This window comes from Pongo abelii, chromosome 13, assembly GCF_028885655.2.
Source record: "Pongo abelii isolate AG06213 chromosome 13, NHGRI_mPonAbe1-v2.0_pri, whole genome shotgun sequence".
NCBI classification, from domain to species: Eukaryota; Metazoa; Chordata; class Mammalia; order Primates; family Hominidae; genus Pongo; species Pongo abelii.
This window is the reverse complement of record NC_071998.2, coordinates 40,429,789-40,449,651: the sequence shown is the minus strand read 5'-3', so window position 1 is coordinate 40,449,651 and position 19,863 is coordinate 40,429,789. Positions and strand designations below refer to the sequence as shown.

Sequence of the window (19,863 nt, the reverse complement as noted above, 5' to 3'; positions counted from 1 at the left end):
TGTTAATTACTGAAGTCTCAGACATTTTCAAATAAAAGAACCTGTGATATATGATCTCTTCCATTAGCAGCTTACAATTCAGATAAGCAAATATGCTCAGCAGTTTTACTCAACGAATAGTTCTTTACAGGTAATCCAACAGATGATGTCTCATTAAGAGTACAGAGGAAGTCCAATAACTCCCAGCTCAGATGGGGAGTCACAGGTGATGGAGAAGGTGTCATCTGGGTGAGCATTTTTGGCAATTGGTAGAATTTGAAGAGTAGGAAAGGAAATAGTTTCAGGTACAAAGCAAAGGGAACAAACAGCACATTTGGTGGATGGTAAGGAAACCTGGCTTTGCATCATGAATAGTGACTGAACAAAATCAGGGAAATTAAGAGGTAAATAAACTGGCAATATGGGAGGTATGAATAAATTTGGTCTTAAGTCTATTGAATTTCACTGATGATGCGGTTTTCAAGGAGACCTTTTTAAATGGCATTTTGGAGGCACAGTAGTTGGCTCTTAAGCATTTAGTAAATGAAATGCAATGCTGGGAAGAATCAGAGCCACCCCTAGAGGATGGAATGTCTTCTGCTTAGAGGTGACAGCTAACTGGGGGAGGATGAGTCATTATTGGAAAGCAGGACAACATCCTTTGGGCTGAGAACAGTGGCCATTTATTTAAGCTGTCTCTGGCTGGTGGTCCTCTTTGACATTTTTCTTATTTGGTATATGGAAAAAATATAGCATGAGACATCCACTACTGCAGGTTTAAAATTAAGACTTTTAATTTAAAACATGAGTTGATTGTATTATTTATTTTCTTTTTTGAAAGTTGAGCTGTTTGAAATACCATCCCAGAATGAGGTGGGCAGTCTTACTTGCCTCGGTTTATGCCACCTCTAAGTCATCTTAACATTAGTATTCACAAAACTACATTGCAGTGAAATTCAACAAATCTTTACTGAATATCTCTTATGAGGAAGACGATAAAGAATAAGAGGAAAATGAGATTTTTAGTTTGTTTGGAATACAGAGTGTATGGGAAGTATAATAGATTAGAAGTATAAAGTCTCAATGTTGTACTAAATGGGCACCATTAAAGGTTTTGAACCATCAAAGTTTTTAGGTTTTTAAAGGGTACAGGAGAGTTGTTTTTAGGAGTTGTTTTTAGTTTTTTGGATGATATAGGGGGACATATTGGTTCACTTGTTCTGTTTGATTCGCATATCTTTTGCTTTTAAATAGGTGAACAGTTTCTCAAATGGCAAATATGTTAGTCAAAGTATACTAAGTGGCATCAGATAATATTCAGTACTGTGAAGTGTCAGTTTTAGATATCACCTCACTGGAAAAATAATAGCATCAAATAAATAGTACCAGGTAAGGAAAAACAGAGCTTTTCATTATTGGCCAGATGGACTCAGCAAGCCTGTGTTCCCCACCTTGATCGTTATGCATAAAACAAAAGGAAGTTTTAATAACATTATTTAAAGAAAAGGAAGAAAAAATGTTTGCCATACTCCTGAGGAATGAGTCAGTTGTTACATAGTCCACTGTTAAATTCAGGGCCTTGATATATTTAGCTCGTTTGTGACTTGGAAAAATAGCCCAGAGAATAATATAGATGTTATTTTTAATATTACTTTTTCCCCCAGGAATCTAATTACGTAAGAAATTTTTTATATCAACCAACCATTCAGGCCAGTATCAGTGTATCAGTGCCTAACTGCTAACATCATTCGCTATATTTGGTGAACTGTCTCTCTCAGCAGCTCAAATGTCAGTTTTTATAGAGAAGAGAAAAGCTCTCTCTTGTTCTCATTCTCATTGAGGCACTCCTCCCTCCTCCTTCCTTTCCATCTCTTCTTCCCTCTCTCTTTTTTGAACACACACACACACACACACACACACACACACACACACACACACACACACACACACACACACACACCCCAAATAGATAGTTAAAGCCAATGGATTGATGACTTGACCTCAGTGTGTTATCAAGACTAGTTCTGAATTACTAATGGCCAGTGGGATCCAAGTATCTCATTTGATAGAGTGATGCAGCTACTGTGGTGCTACGCTGTTGATGGATGCAAGAAGAGGGGAAATTAAAATCACTCTATATTTAACAGTATAGGATTGAAAGTGTGATGTAGGCCCTTGTGCTTTTGATAAGGGAAATGGTTTATTCTTTAGAGTTGGTCAAAATGTGATTAACACAGGGTTACCAGGATTCTCTATTAATGAAAGCATCTCTCAGCTATATATTTCCTTGTGTATCTGTTTTCTAAATGAAATTAAATATCACAGGTCACAGGTCACATGAGGGGTCTGTCTATAATGATTCTCTTTGACAACAAATGGAATCTTGGAATATAGTGAGTTTCCTGACATTGGAGACAGCCGTGTAGAATGGAGACAACAATTGATTTGGGGTTTTGTAGAAAATATTTCTTTATTGTGTGGGAATGCAACTAGATTAGAGTTTCCTAGCCCAAATTTAATGGTAAACCATGTACTTGAAAAATAAGACACAAGAGGGGACTGACATGTGAGCTAAAACTGTTGTCACTGAGCAAAATGAGAGATAGGGAATCAGTGTGACAGTAAAAATTGGTTTGATGATAGGGACAATATTAATAACCTTTAAGACCCCCTCTATTCATGACTTTCTGTTACTTAAACCTGAATATGCTGGTCAACTCACTGGCACTTGAAAAAAAAATTTTTTTTGAGTCTGAGTCTCACCTGTCACCCAGGCTGGAGTGCAGTGGCACAATCACGGCTCACTGTGGCCTCAACCTCCTGAGCTCATGCAATTCTTTAACCTCAGCCTCCAGAGTATCTGGGACCACAGATGCACACTACCATGTTCAACTAATTTATTTTTATTTTTGTAGAGACAGAGTCTTACTATGTTGCCCAGGCTGGTCTCGGAAATCCTGGGCTCAAGCGATCCTCCTGCCTCAGGCTCCCAAAATGCTAGGATTACAGGTGTGAGCCACTGTGCCTGGCCTAGTAGGTTCTTAACTGAATTCTAACCCCCGCACCCAATTTCTAGTTTGCTAAAAACCCTTAAGAATGCAGACCAAGAAGCTGGCTGCCAAACAAGATCACAGTTGGTACAGGCTTCAGGTTAGGTGGTATTGATGTCAGACAAATCCTAAATCTTTGAAGACTGCTGAAATAGGGGATCATCAGTGAGCATCACTCAGGGCACAAGTTAAGTGAGACGGCTGATATCAAGGATTAAGAGTTAAGGCAGTGGGTACACCTCTAGCCTTCTGAGTCTAATGGAATGTGAGACAGAGACATCCAGCACCACGGACAGCTCTTCAGAGCTGTTGGGTGGATGTAAAAACTCCTAGGGGTTTTTCCTGGAAAAACTTCTACTTCTTCCTAGCTAAAGATGTCTACTATACACAAGTATCGTACTTTATGCAACCCTCAGTTTTCTCATCTGCAATGTAGTAATAATAAATGTTCTATATAGTTCTCCGGGTACACATATTAAATGATAAATTGAAAGTGAAAGTATGTGTCAGTGATACAAATTTAATAACTTTTCACTTTGAATCATTGCCCTTTATCTACCTAAGATTGTATTATGTCAAGGAAATTTGCCAGCTTCTTCTCAAAGTATCAAATAACACTTAAATAAACTGATGGGAGAAACCGTGATATGGTAAATAGATATCTACATTTTATTGGTGAGAGATAGGAACTAGGTTTTATTGTATACCATGTAGGTTCAGACATATGCTCTTATAATTCTTATGACATTTAATTTTCATAACCACTCTGTGTACCTATCAAGGAATGGAGGGGTCAGTCCATGTCATGTTCTTCCACTGCGCCATATTTCTCCTATTTGTACTGATGGGATGGAATGGGTGACATCTGGTATGCAGGGCCAGAGTGATGATAGAATTCCAACTCGTGGCTGTCTTAAGAGTGGTCTCTTCTGAGTGTTTTCCTGATGGCAGGAAGTGGGAGTGAAGGACAGATAGAGGGGGTAAGCAGCACAGCTCAGGTTCCCCAACAAGGAGATATCAGAGCATTCCTGGCCAGGAGATGGAGCAGGGTATCCAGGGGCCCTTTGGAATGAGGTGAACCAGGTTGTTGCTGAGCTTACTGCGGGTTAGTCGTGGTAGGAATCTTCTCAAAGACCCTCAACCTAGCTGCTATTGAAGGAAATGAAAAACCATACTTTGATATCTGTGTGCGGTAACTTTATGTAATACAGTGACAGCTTAGGGAAAAGCATCTATCTATACAATTAGGGTATTTTAAAGGGAAAGAAAAGGTCTTGTGCCATTAACATTTAGTATTTGTGTTTTTCATAAAACCAGAGTATCTTTTGTGTGATCCGTTTGTATTTAATTTGAACCATTATTTCAGAATATAAAAGTGTATATAATTTTTTTTTTTTTTTGAGTCAGAGTCTCGCTGTCGCCCAGGCTATAGTGCAGTGGCGGGATCTCCGCTCACTGCAGGCTCTGCCCCCCGGGTTCACGCCATTCTCCTGCCTCAGCCTCCCGAGTAGCTGGGACTACAGGCGCCTGCCACCACGCCCGACTAATTTTTTTGTATTTTTAGTAGAGACCGGGTTTCACCGTGTTAGCCAGGATGGTCTTGATCTCCTGACCTCGTGATCCACCTGCCTCGGCCTCCCAAAGTACTGGGATTACAGGCGTGAGCCACCGTGCCTGGCCCTAATTTTTTATGAACATGAATTTTACGTGTGGTTAGTGACTGTTTGCAGTTGTTATTTGACAAATATAAAATGTGTCATAATGGAAAATGATCAAGTAGCAAAGAAATGCCTTCAACAGCTTTCTATATGTTTTGTCTCATGTACATAAGGATGTAGACAGCTTTATGAGACAGACTATACTATACAAGTACTTTTGTCTGAAGATTAGCTGGGCTGAGACTTTTTTTCTTTTCATAACAGTTTGATAGATGTTTGTGATTATCTGTTCAATAGCCCATTTAGGACTACGTTGAAGAAGCAGCAATTTTCTGCATAGGTAGCATTTGAGATCCATTATCAGAGGGAAATGATTATTGTATGATGCTGTTGTCCCTTAGAACTTTCAAGAGGAAAATGTTAGGATTAGGTAGTTATATAATGATTTGTTTGATAGAAGGAGCACTGAGGTTGAAATCAGAAGATACAAATTTGAATGCTTGCTTCTATACCCACCAGATGCATAACCTTTAGTAAGTTGTTCAGACCCTCAGAGCCACAGTTTGCTCCTATAAAAATGAGACTCTCCACCTAAGTCAGGGAATGGTTGTGAGATTACATTAGATGACATTTGTGAAAGTGCTTAAAATTTCTAACACATTTTTTAAAGAAACTGTTTATAATAATTCTCCTTTGTGGTTATTTTCTACAGAAAGTGAGTGAGAAGGTTGGAGGAGCTGAAGGAACCAAGCTAGATGATGACTTCAAAGAGATGGAAAGGGTAAGCCTTCACTACTGCCTAGTGTTCCCTTTGACATAAAAATATCTACCATAATTAGAGGAGAAGAGAAAATGGGAGAGGGCAACTGTTTTCCACTGGTCTCTGAGAATACATTTTGTTATTTAAAACTACTTTTCGTGTATATTTTAAAACATAAAATGTAAAATATTCTGTCTTCCCTTTGTATTGTCCTGAGGACAAAACCTTAGTGAAGGTGAAAGGTCACGATGAACTTTTTCTGGTGGGTGGGTTTCATCATCATTTTAAAAAAATAAGGACAGTGTTGAGCTGATGTTTGAATTAGGTTGAGATGGGTAGAAAAGAAGCTGCAGAATGACATCCCAAATGTTTTCGGAAGAGTTTAAGTCACTTTCTGGCTTTAAGGACCTTCCTTACTGGTTGATTGGCCAGAGGCAGCCATGTGTAGTGGAGAGAATACAGTTTTAGAGCCTGTCCAACCTTGGCCCAAACTCCCCTTCCTACCATGTGTCGCAAAAGTCCATCTATTGATCAGAGCCTGTTTTTAAAATTTTATTATTATTATTGTTATTATTTTTTGGGATGGAGTCTTGCTCTGTTGCCCAAGCTGGAGTGCAGTGGCATGATCTTGGCTCACTGCAACCTTCATCTCCTGGGTTCAAGCGATCTCCTGCCTCAGCTCCCTGAGTATCTGGGATTATAGGCACGCACCACCACGTCTCGGTAATTATTGTATTTTTTGTAGAGATGGGGTTTTACCATGCTGGCCAGGCTGGTCTCGAACTCCTAACCTCAGGTGATCCTCCTGCCTCAGCCTCCCAAAGTGCTGAGGTTACAGGCGTGAGCCTCTGCACCCAGCAGAGCCCCTTTTTAAGTGAATGTAAAATGAGAAGACTAATACTCATTTGGGGGATTTTAGTTAAGGCTTAAAAATAATGTAGATTATTTAGCTTTCCGCTTAAAAGGTAGGTTCTCAGCAAGTGAGGGTAGAAGTGATGAATAAAACATCTCATTTTATTTTTCTTGGGACATGAGCCATATTTTCACTTTTACTTTTCTTTTACTTTAACGCTCTTCAGAGCAGGTGATATTTAGGCTTATGATTAAAAGTGTGTGTTACATTGTGCACAGAAACATTTTAGGTCTTAAGTGGGTGGTGGGTAATGGATCTGAGAGTAGCAATCCTGTACTTGAACAGAAGAGGATGTTGCAAACCTATGGTACCTAGAAACCACATTTAAACATTGTTAAGAATATTGCTTTTGTACTTCATTGTAACAGAGCAATTTTTTAATATTCTGATTTTGATTCTACCAGAAGTTTTTTAGGGACTGGATATTGTTTTAGTCTACATCAGATCCAACAGGCTGCCTCAGTTTTGCTGTTTTTGCTATGTTGGCATGAAGAGTCAAACAAAAAATTCCTGGGTATACATTAGTGTAGTGTGGGAAATTAAAAAAAAAAATCCTAGGTACTTTCTACCTTGTCTTTTTTAGTTTTTCTCTTGGTGAGTTTATTGATGAATTCAATAAATATTTTCTTTGTGTCTTCCATGAACCAGGAGGTAGGATATAGACAAGGTTCCTGAGTGCATGAAGTTCATAGTCTAGTGGGGAGGGCAAACTTGGGGCAAGTAATGACCAGCGTGGCAAGGAGGAAAACTCATGGAGCTACAGAAGCCCAGCACAGAGGAAACTCACCTATACTGCATTGTCAAGGAGAATAGTTAAGTGAAGATGGGAAAGAGTTAGCAGAGCCTGGTAAAGGAAACAGCATGCAAGCATGCAAGCAGGCAAGAGGGAATGGTTGAGTTCCTGAAAAAAAAAGATAAGTTGCCAAGAGACAGGGTCTTGTGAAATCAGACTGCATAGTATTGACCCAGCTGGTCATTCTGGCTAAGTTCTTGAGATAGGCCTCACTGATGGGTACCCACTGGTGAGGAGATTTTATACTGGAATTCTGAGTCCCAGCCTTCAGAAGTCTGGAAAACCAGACTCTTACAGCTGAGGCCTGGCACCCACTTGCTCCAACTGGACCAAAGTCTGCATTGGTTCCTATTTCTCATCTCTGGATGGTTCTAAATACCACCTGATCCTCAACCAAAGCTGGTAGCCACTAATATCCATAGTTCTGGAAATAGTATTTTACCCATCCATCTTCTACAGCATCTGAGACTCCAGGAACTGACACACATTTCCAGAAATGTCTTGTCTTTGACTCTTCTACTGCCCATAAAATTGGAGTTCCTCACGCTTCATTTGAGCAGCCCATGGGTTAATCAGCCTCAGTCTTCACCCAATCTTGCTTGATCCCTCCTTGTGCTTTGATGCTCCTCCTTCCCCGCACCCCTGGAGAGCATTTATAGTATGCCACGTGGCCAATGTCGTGTAATTAATGAGAGATTAGGCAGGTATTTAGGAATTTGGAACTAAGTACCAGGAATCAGAATTTGATACTTCCTTTTAGCATCTGCCAGGACTAAAGGGAATAAGCTAGGCAGCTCACTGTCTAAACTGAGACAAACTAACTTTCTGTTTCTTAAATGAGACTAAAAAGAACAGGAAATTTGGAGAACTGAGTAGAATTTATCACTGAGCAACTAATTAGACCTTTGGAGATTTATTTTGGTGAGAAATAATGCCAGTTTTGCAAACTAATTGAAATAAAAGAGAATCCTCTAAGGATTTTACTTTAGGCAAATACCAACAGACCTTCCTCTGAGTATGAAAGTAAGGTGTAATGATTATTTCTCCTAATTTATAGAAATGTTTCTGAAACTTTTATTTCAAAATACAGATATTCCTGCAGCAAAGTAAACTTCTGATTGACTGAAGAACACACTCATGTCTCTTTACTTGGGTTTATACCTGAATAAATTGAGAGATTTAGGTTTCAGTGCAGTGTGGCAATTGTTTTACTCTTTTTAATTCCGTATATCTTTTGTTTCATCTGTGTCTCTATTGCAAATTTTGTACCCTCCACCCATGCTAAATTTACATGAATAGTGTAAGATTTCTGTGGTAATTGAAAAGCACTTGCTGTGGATTTAGACTCTCAAATCTTTTCTCACCTGTTAATTGATTATTCACACAAATGTTTGAGCTCAGTGTTCGCAAGCAGACAGAAGAATTGCCTTTCCATAGTTTGTTTTCTGCTCGTCAGGCATTTGGGGTAGAGAGACCTTTGCTCATCTGTATTCTCGGAGGTGCAATTAGATAACAAAATGAAATAAATTAGAGGTTTGCTTCAAGCAGCATTACTGGGAGAGAGAAGTGGGTTTTCCTAGGGGTGTTTCTCTAATCAGCCGCCCCAGCCACTCTGTGGCTGAGATGCAGTAAAATCATCATGTGTGTCCCTTAGCTCTGCAGCCCTCCTCTCCCTGAGCTGATTGGATAGAATCCTGCGGCTGTGCTGTCTCTGTAGGATCCCTGCCCATCATTATTTCTCTCCTCTTAAGTGCCTTGCACGGAATTCTTTTTGTTTTCATTTTAAATGCTGTCTGTTGCTTACAAGCTTTGTTAAACACAGGCTAAATGTCTTACTCTGGTGCAACATTGGAGGATTTGTTCTTTGAAAAGCTATAGGTTTTTTGTTAAGAGGAAGTTCTGAAATTTGAAGAACCTCTGGTTCCTTCTCAAATTTTCCTCAGTTGCTGCAATGATTATGTAGTTTTTTGTTGGGTGTACAGTTACATTCATTAATTTACTTGGAAAGTTCCTCCATGTTAAGGTAGTATCCCTGCCTTCAAGGGGCTTCCAGTTTTGATTTTTAAAAAATTGTACGTAAATCAGTACCTTACAGAACATAGTGCTTGGTGTCCTGGGGAGGATTCCCATGGAATCTTCAGGCTGGGTGTATCAGGCTTCCTAGAAGAGAGAGGGCGTCTGAGCTAAATCCTGAACATGTCTCTTGTCCCTGATTACATGGTTAATTCAGAATTCTAAGCTGAGGAATATAGTATCTCTTTTGCAGCCTGAAAACTATCCTGGGAAATCCCTTCTGTTGAACCCAGAAGATGTCCTAGGGATAGAAACATGTCTATAGGCCCTTTAATAAAAATGGGGTTCTTTTTAAGGAGCAGCCTTGAGTTTTAAAAAGAGCAAGTTGTTGAGAAAGAATGCCATTTCATGTGAGAGTGAGAGAGGATTATTGGCAGGTTCAGGTGTGGAGAAAGTCCAATAGGAAAATGTCCATGGTCATTATCTTCATACACTGAGTCATTGGGTGGAGAGGGGTTCAATTTTTCTATCCAGCCCAAGTGGTAGAGCTAGAATTAATGAGTAGAAACCATGGGGAGATAGATTCTGGCTCAATATAAGAAAAACTTTTGGCTGTCAAAGCTGGGTTTTTGGTGTGTGTGTTTTTGTTTGTTTGTTTGTGTGTGTGTGTGTGTGTTTTGCCTCAGGAATGACTGAATTCCCTATCACTGCTCATGTTTGACCCCGTCTTTCCCACTGCCCATGTTGGAACACAGACTGACCCGCTAGTTCCCTTCCATCATGTGAGGCACACCAGTCATCTCTTGTGAGTTTTGTGGTTAGTAATTTGTTACTAATAATGTTACTTTTTAATGATGTCCCTCTTACTTGGATTCCAGTGATGTCTCTCAAGTGGGGAGAGAAAGGAGTAGAGTTTCAGCTAGAATGCTCTGAGCAACACATGTCCCCGAGTGCACCCATAATGTCTCCTTCATGGTGTGATGGGAAAGGAGGAGGTGTGGAGCATTGTGCTAAGACACACACCCCCTGGTGTGGGGATGTAAGAAGGGCCAGAGCTCCAAACAAGATGAGCTTTAAAGACATCTTTTTCCTTAGTCTGAAATTCAGTGATGACAAGCTTCCTCTGAGCTACGTGTTTGCAATATAGTTCCAAGCTTATATTCATTAAAGGTAATGACCAGGAAGATTAACAACAACAACAAAAATACATTGGAGCAATCACAGCATTGTAATAACCTTGTTTATTTTTGTTTTTTAACACGTTGTCAGTTGGGCTTTCTGAATACATAAGATAATGCTTTAAATCAAAGCAGCTTGGGGACAGATGCATTAACTCTTCTGAGTCAGTAGGGGACTATTAAAAACATCACTCTTGGACCTGCCTGTATCTCGCTGCCAGACAGACCTTCCCAGGACACGGTTTTCATCATGTCTCTGTGATTGTTTATTTAGCTGTTCTTGTTCAGGAGTCTCAGTATTTTAAGTGGGTGTGTATGCATTATTAATAGTTGTATTTTCTTAACTTCAGTGACAGAAAAGTTAAGAATTTGAAAATATTTCAGTTTTTCATGTGCTTTTTAAATATTTCTTTTATGTTACCACTGTGAGTTACCCATTTTCAAGTGGGTGTGTAATTCATCTACTTATTTATCTAATTTATTTATTTACTTACTTATTTGGAGATTGAGGTCTCACTCTGTTGTCCAGGCTGGAGTGTAATAGCTCAGTCATAGCTCACTATCACCTCAAACTTCTGGGCTCAAGTGATTCTCCTGCCTCAGCCTCTCAAGTAGCTAGCACTACCAGCACACACCACCATGCCTGCTTAATTTTTATTATTTATTTGATATTTGAGGTCCAATTTATGTCTTTTTTTAAACTTTTATCTTAACTTCAGGGGTACATGTGCAGGTTTTTTACATAGGTAGACACGTGTCATGGGAGTTTATTGTACAGATGATTTCATCACCCAGGTATTAAGCCTAGTACTCATTAGTTATTTTTCCTGATTGTCTCCCTCCTCCCGCCCTCCACCTTCCAATAGGTCCCAGTGTGTGTTGTTCCCCTCTGTGTGTCCATGTGTTCCATCATTTTTGTCCCACCTATAAGTGAGAACATGTGGTATTTGGTTGTCTCTTCCTGCATTAGTTTGCTAAAGATAATGGCCTCCAGGTCCATCCATATCCCTGCAAAGAACCTGCTCTCTCTTTTTTATGGCTGCATAGTATTCCATGGTGTATAGGTACCACATTTTCTTTATCCAGTCTCTCATTGATGGGCATTTCGGTTGATTCCATGTCTTTGCTATTATGAATAGTGCTGCAGTGAACACATGTGTGCATGTCTTTATAATAGAACAATTTATATTCCTTTGGGTGTATATCCAGTAATGGGATTGCTGGGTCAAATGGTATTTCTGTCTTTAGGACTTTGAGGAATCACCACACTGTCTTCCATAATGATTGAACTAATTTACACTCCTACCAACAGTGTATAAGCATTCCTTTTTCTCCACAACCTTGTCAGCATCTGTTATTTTTTGACTTTTTATCTCATTGTGGTTTTGATTTGTGTTTCTGTAATGATCAGTGATGTTGAGTATTTTCTCATATGTTTCTTGGCCACATAAATGTCTTTTGAAAAGTATTCATGTCCTTTGTCCACTTTTTAATGGGGTTGTTTGCTTTTTTTCTTGTAAATTTGTTTAAGTTCCTTATAGATGCTGGATATTAGACCTTTGTTGGATACATAGCTTGCAAAAATTTTCTCTCATTCTGTAGCTTGTCTGTTTACTCTGTTGGTAGTTTCTTTTGCTGTGCAAAAGCTCTTTGGTATAATTAGATCCCATTTGTTAATTTTTGCCTCTGTTGCAATTGCTTTTGGTGTCTTCCTCATGAAATTTTTGCCCATGCCTGTGTCCTGAATGGTATTTTGCCTAGGTTGTCTTTCAGGGTTTTTATGATTTGGAGTTTATACATTTAAGTCTTTAATCCATCTTGAGTTAATTTTTGTATATGGTGTAAGGAAGGGGTCCAGTTTCAATCTTCTGCATATGGCTAGCCAGGTATCCTAGCACAATTTATTGAATAGGAAATCTTTTCCCCATTGTTTGATTTTTGTCAGATTTGTCAAAGACCAGATAACTGTAGGTGTGCAGTTTTATTTCTGAGATCTCTATTCTATTCTGTTGGTTTATGTGTCTGTTTTTGTACCAGTACCATGCTGTTTTGGTTATTGTAGCCCTGTAGTATAGTTTGAAGTTGGATAGCATGATGACTCCAGCTTTGTTCTTTTTGCATAGGATTGCCTTGGCTATTCAGGATCTTTTCTGATTCCATATGAATTTTAAAATACTTTTTCCTGGTTCTGCTAAGAATCTTAATGGTATTCTAATAGGAATAGCATTGAATTCATAAACTGCTTTGAGCAACATGGCCATTTTAATGATATTGAGTCTTCCTATCCATGAGCATGGAATGTTTTTCTATTTGTTTGTATCATCTCTGATTTCTTTCAGCAGTGTTTGTAGTTCTTCTTGTAAAGAACTTTTGGCCGGGTGCAGTGACTCACGCCTGTAATCCCAGCACTTTGGGAGGGTGAGGTGGGTGGATCACGAGGTCAGGAGATCGAGACCATCCTGGCTAACATGGTGAAACCCCGACTCTACTAAATATACAAAAAATTAGCTGGGTATGGTGGCAGGCGCCTGTAGTCCCAGCTACTCGGGAGGCTGAGGCAGGAGAATGGCTTGAACCCAAGAGGCGGAGCTTGCGGTGAGCCGAGATCACTCCACTGCACTCCAGCCTGGGCGACAGAGTGAGACTCTGTCTCAAAAAAATAAAATAAATAAATAACTTTCACCTCCCTGGTTAGCTGTATTCCTAGGTATTTTATTATTTTTGTGGCAATTGTGAAGGAGATTGTTCCTGATTTGGCTCTTGGCTTGACTGTTCTTGGTGTATAGGAATGCTAGTGATTTTTGAACATTGATTTTGTATCCTGAGACTTTGCTGAAGTTCTTTATCAGCTTAAGAATCTTTTTGGCTGAGACTGTGGGGTTTTCTGGACATAGGATCATGCCGTCTGCAAACATGGATAGTTTGACTTCCTCTCTTCCTACTTGGATGCGCTTTATTTCTTTCTCTTGCCTAGTTGGCCTGGTGAGGACTTCCAATACTATGTTAAATAGGAGTGGTGAGAGAGGGCATCCTTGTCTTGTGCAGGTTTTCAAGGGAAATGCTTCCAGCTTTTGCCCATTCAGTATGATGTTGGATATGGGTTTGTCATATATGGCACTTATTATTTTGAGGTGCATTCCTTTAATACCTAGCTCATTGGGACTTTTTAACATGAATGAATGTTGAATTTTATTGAAAACCTTTTGTGCATCTATTGAGATAATCATGTGTTTTTTTTTCTGTAGTTCTGTTTATGTGATCATATTTATTGATTTGCATATGTTGAACCAACCTTGCATCCCAAGGATAAAGCCTACTTGATGATGGTGGATAAGCTTCTTGACATGCCTCTGGATTTGGTTTGCCAGCATTTTATTGAGGATTTGCATCAGTGTTCATCAAGGACCTTGGCCTGAAGTTTTCTTTTTTGTTGTATCTTTGTGGCTAATTTTAAAATCTTTCGTATAGATGGGGTCTCACTTTTTCCCAGGCTAGTCTTGAACTCCTGGCCTTAAGCAATCCTCCTATCTTGGCCTCCCAAAGCACTGAGGTAACAGACATGGGCCACCATGACTGACTTAATTTATTTATATATTAATGATCACTAAACTCACAAAGTGTTGGTGCTCCCTTTAAGGTGTCTATGTTTTCCTTAAACTTTTGCTCTGCTACAGCATCTGGTATAATGTGGTATCTAATAGTATGAAATCATATCTTTCAGTCCTTTTGTTGCTCCACAAATAGCGCCATGCTGTTCACGAGTCCTTACACCTAAGTTTGGGAAACACCAACTTTTCTTTTCTTCAGGGAAGAAAGGTAATATTCACATGTCTCTGGAAGAGTAACCCCATTCTAGTCATTTCCATGCCGTCTGTTCTTTAGTATCTTGTCTCTAAAGACTGAGACAGCTGGTGAAATAATCAGTATCATCTATAGATTCAGCATGGCATTATTATTAGTGAAGCTAGCACCTAGCACAGGGATCAAGATTTTTTTGTAAGTGCTTTAGGTTTTTGGGGCCAGAAGGTCTCTGCGGTCTCTTACAACTCCTTGCCAATGCTGTTGAAACACAGAAGCATCCATTGACAGCGTTTAAATGAATGAGTGTGGCTGTTTTCCAACAAAACTTTATCTAAGGATGCTGAAATGTGAATTTGAAATTTGAATAATTATTTTGTGCAGTAAAATAGTAGTCTCATTTCAAATTTTTTCAACCATTTAAAGAAGTAGAAATGGAAGTTTTTATTACCTAAAAAACATGCCTGTGTCTATATATATTTACAGTTTCACTTTCTTTTTTTATGTTTATTTTTTATTATACTTTAAGTTCTGGGGTACATGTGCACAGCGTGCAGGTTTGTTACGTATGTATACATGTGCCATGTTGGTGTGCTGTACCCATTAACTCGTCACTTACATTAGGTATATTTCCTAATGCTATCCCTCCCCCCACCCCCACCCCACGACAGGCCCCCGTGTGTGATGTTCCCCTTCCTGTGTCCATGTGTTCTCATTGTTCAGTTTCCACCTATGAGTGAGAACATGCAGCGTTTGGTTTTTTCTCCTTGCGATAGTTTGCTGAGAATGATGGTTTCCAGCTTCATCCACGTCCCTACAAAGGACATGAACTCATCCTTTTTTATGGCTGCATAGTATTCCATGGTGTATATGTGCCACATTTTCTTAATCCAGTCTACTATCATTGTTGGACATTTGGGTTGGTTCCAAGCCTTTGCTATTGTGAATAGTGCCGCAGTAAACATACATGTGCATATGTGTTTATAGCAGCATGATTTATAATCCTTTGGGTATATACCCAGTAATGGGATGGCTGGGTCAAATGGTATTTCTAGTTCTAGATCCCTGAGGAATCGCCACACTGTCTTCCACAATGGTTGAACCAGTTTACAGTCCCACCAACAGCATAAAAGTGTTCCTATTTCTCCACATCCTCTCCAGCACCTGTTGTTTCCTGACTTTTTAATGATCGCCATTCTAACTGGTGTGAGATGGTGTCTCATTGTGGTTTTAATTTGCATTTCTCTGATGGCCAGTGATGGATGAGCATTTTTTCATGTGTCTGTTGGCTGCATAAATGTCTTCTTTTGAGAAGTGTCTGTTCATATCCTTCACCCCCTTTTTGAAGACTTAAATGTTAGACCTAAGACCATAAAAACCCTAGAAGAAAACCTAGACAATACCATTCAGGACATAGGCATGGGCAAGGCATTAGACTTCATGTCTAAAACACCAAAAGCAATGGCAACAAAAGCCAAAATTGACAAATGGGATCTAATTAAAATAAAGAGCTTCTGCACAGCAAAAGAAACTACCATCAGAGTGAACAGGCAGCCTACAGAATGGGGGAAAATTTTTGCAATCTGTTCATCTGACAAAGGGCTAATATACAGAATCTACAAAGAACTCAAACAAATTTACAAGAAAAAAACAACCCCATCAAAAAGTGGGCAAAGGATATGAACAGTTTCACTTTCTTTAAGCAGCCTTCCCTAATGGCTTCTCACACCAATCCCAGGCAAGGTTAGTTGAAGATGGAGGCTCAGGAGCTTATAAGATGAGAAATTCTTATAATTTAGGATGCATCAAAACTTACTTTCAAATAGTAATTGGAAATTTTGGACATTGAGAAAAATAACAGTTACATGTCATAAGTTCAAAGTTAAACGGTGCTGTTCTCAAATGGCAATAAGCTCAGTTCTGGGAGCTTATGGGAATTGCTAGTTATAATAAATTACTTAAGTGGAAATCTTCTTTATGCTAAGTTAATCAGGACTGTTACTAAGAGAATATGTACTTGGATATTACCAGCTTAGGTATATAAATAACTCTTCTGGCAAGTGCATAACAAGGCACATTCAGGAGTCTCGTGGGGTTATGGCCCTCAGCTTGTCTCTGGCTGACACAGTGTAGTTTAGCAAAAGAGTCCTGGGCATTATTATGGAGGACAGAGGTGGAGAGAAGTTAGCAATTAGTCAGCCTCCTACTGGCAGATGACTTCAGAATGTGACTCATCATTGGACCATTCAGTTCTTCTGGTACTTTTTTAAAGAAAGCCTCTGATTCATGGCCTTGGGAACTACTTTTCTCCTCATAACACACTTAAAGAGCTCCTTTCCCTTCTCTAGGCCACAGATGTGGACATTTAATAAATTAAAGCATTAAACAGAATGCTCTCCTGGTCTCTTCCTCTTATGTCCATGGAGTCTATCAAGTAATTATCTGTAAGAATGCAGCCATGCCTGGTGCAGTGACTCACGCCTGTAATTCCAGCACTTTGGAAGGCCAAGGCAGGTGGATCACTTGAGGCCAGGAGTTCGAGACCAGCCTGACCAACATGGCAAAACCCCATCTCTACCAAAAAATACAAAAATTAGCCAGGCGTGGTGGTGCGTGCCTCTAGTCCCAGCTACTTGGGAAGCTGAGGAGGGAGAATCGCTTGAACCCGGGAGGCGGAGGTTGCGGTGAGCTGAGATTGCTCTACTGCACTCCAGCCTGGGGGAGAGAGTAAGACCCTGTCTCAAAAAAAAAAAAAAAAAAAAAAAAAAAAAAAATTGCAGTCAGTAGCAAGGGCCTAGGAATGGATTTGCCAAAAGTGGGTCCCTGTTTAGTATAATTCCTGATAATGAAATACAAATGTAACTATATTGAATAAAGTTGTTTTCAGAGGTGGTGGATTTCAAGCGAAGGTTATTTTATGCTGTAGTCAAAAGGGTTTTGGTAGAACTTGCTCTGTAATGATGCCTGGACTAGGTAACCAAAAGTGTTGAAGGAGTCTGCCTCAATGGGCACAAAGTCAGTAAACATCTGGGTGGGATGAGCTCTTTCTTTAGACAAGTCAGAAGGGACACTGGAATAGTTTTTATTCCTACTTCTCTTTTAAGATGGAATCCTGCCCCGGGGACCAAATGTAATAATCTAATATTGGTATCCCCAGGGTCTCTGGGTCTTCCGTGAGACCACTGGCTTTAGCCAAGCTAGTGGCGTCTGTTTACACTACATGAGTGGTTGGGCTGCCTACACAGAGCTTAAAAGGGAAGGGGGTTCTGTAGCCAAAATGAGAAACTAGCTTTCACAGCCTTCCTTGCTCACCTCCCTGTGGGCCAGGTGGGATAGACACTGCAGGTACCAGTCTCTGTAGGGAAACCCATGAAACTGAGGGCCTGTGGTTCAGCAGGTCAGCATGGCAGAGCCTCCCTTCCAGAGAGGCCCAGGATGGAATAGTCTCGTGGATGAAGCTCCCACAGACTTTGAGAAGTTTCAAAACAAAAACAGAATATGGGATGGCAGGTACCTCCCTGCTGATCCTGTTTCGCCGGCTACTGCCAGGTCCCCAGCCCCATCTTGGGGAGGGAACGAAGCATATTCCAGCTCTGACTTGGCCTCTCTTTCAGATTGGGAGATGCCTCTGTTGCCTGTCTTTTTAGGAAGGGCTTTTGCTTTCAAGGAGTATAGGATGGTCATTAAGAACACACACCCTGGAACTAGAACTGGGGAAGTTTCTTAACCCCTCTGTATCTGTTTTCTCATATACATTACAGAGTTTGTGAGCATTGAGTGTGTAAAGATATTTATAGTCCTTAGAACAGTTTCTGACAAACAGAAGACAGCTTATGGTGATGATCATTATAATTATTAAGGACAGAGATGGGGGAACCTTAGAAATTGGTCAGCCCCCTAACAGCAGATGACATCAGGATATCAAACAGCCATTGGAAAATTTAATTCCTATGGCACTCTTTTTTAGAAACCTTGGCTTTTTTAGTGATTTTCCTTCTCATCATAACTACAGGATATTTAGGCACATTTGTCATCTAATTCCTTAATTCCCATCACATAGCCAGCAGGAGATCTACATTTGTACTCCTATCACACACGTACCATGGAGTTTCAGCATATTTATTCCATACACACCTTTGATCCATTTCCCTGGCATAAGACATTCCATGACTTCAGTACCTAGTGGTTGTTTGAAATTTTGTTAATACTAGGACCTTCACATATGGCTTCACAAGTTGTGTACTGCACAACTCCAGGGGGCCACTGAGCACTTTAAAGCTAATCACTACCTAGTACACACTCAATCTTAAAGATCTTTGAAATTTGAATCAATCAAAAGGATATTTATACAAGGTTTATATGTAGACAGGCACATTTGAAATTGCATCCTTCTAAAGATAATTTTATATCATTATAACATCACAAGAAAACATTCGTTTTCCTCTGTTGATCCTAGTAATAGCAAACACACACAGTAATATGACTGCCATGGAATGGAAAATTATTAAGTATTGAAAAACTGAACTGAAAGATAAAATCTTTTAATGCTTGGATTATGGAAAAGGAGGAGGCTTACTTTATGCAAGGCTGATGTTATATACCGGTATATATTATATACCGGTATATATTGGTATATACTGATATTTTACTGGTATATACTGATATTATATAGTGGTATATATTATATACCACTAGGTACAGCAGGTTATGGAAAAGTTTCTAATAGTTGAAGAGGCGGAGCCTTTTAACAAACGAAAATTTCTCCAGTGGACTTAATTGATACCTAAATTTCTACATTAAAATTTCATCACTTTCATTTATACCTATGTCATATATTACATGTACATACCTTGAATAGGAGGATGCATTTATTCTCACTAGTCATTTACCGTGTAGGGTGAATAGGAGGCCCACACATGCTGATAAGAAAAGGATTTCTTGGAGAAAGACAGAGCACCGCAGTGAGCACCTTCCATGACCTCTTTCAAGTGGGGAGAGGGGCCTGACAAAGAGAACACGGCGAGATGCTGAAGGCAAACACTGACCATTCCAAATTTAGAAATTTAGAGGATAGAAAAAATTTAGAGGATAGATCCAGCATCAAGATTTTTGTTTAGCATTAACCAAAAGTTCAAGGACAGACTAGAAGTCTTTGTTCAAGATTTTATATTTTTAGGATGTTCTTAGAAGTTAAATAAAAAGCTCCCCACTTCTTGAATAAGCAGAGTTGATGCTGCATTATTCTTTCTTGAGGGCAGCAAAATCTGCCTCCATGTCTGACCCACTCTAGGCATTCATTAAATGCCTCTGGGACAAAATATGTTTCATTTTATTCACCTTATTTTTACCAGAAGGTAATGAATTATATTTTGAAACAAATTTTAGGAAACTATGAGCTTCTTTGGATAAACAGGCTTTCCACATCTTGGCAGACCACTGCTGAGTACAGTGTCAGCATGACTTCCAGCCCCGTCTCAGCCTCCCTCACCTACTGCGGGACTTGTCCGGGGCTCTGTTGCATACCCCGCCGTTGTATACAGACTCAACCAAAAACCGACATTCTAAAGCTCATCATTTTTGTCATTTAGAGCACTTATTTTCTCATTTCAGAAAGTGGATGTCACCAGCAGGGCTGTGATGGAAATAATGACTAAAACAATTGAATACCTTCAACCCAATCCAGGTAAGGCATCATCTTATATGTTTAAAGGGTCCCTCTAG

The 19,863-nt window shown here is 39.6% G+C and overlaps 1 protein-coding gene across 1 annotated transcript in view; it reads left to right on the top strand.

Annotated features, from left to right (window-relative positions):
• SH3GL2 (SH3 domain containing GRB2 like 2, endophilin A1) overlaps positions 1-19,863 on the top strand; it is a 227,164-nt gene that overhangs the window by 172,842 nt on the left and 34,459 nt on the right. The window contains exons 2-3 of the mRNA XM_024252567.3: positions 5,400-5,468; positions 19,753-19,825. Of these exons, the coding sequence (XP_024108335.1) occupies positions 5,400-5,468; positions 19,753-19,825 (142 nt within the window). The remainder of the gene's footprint in view (positions 1-5,399; positions 5,469-19,752; positions 19,826-19,863) is intronic.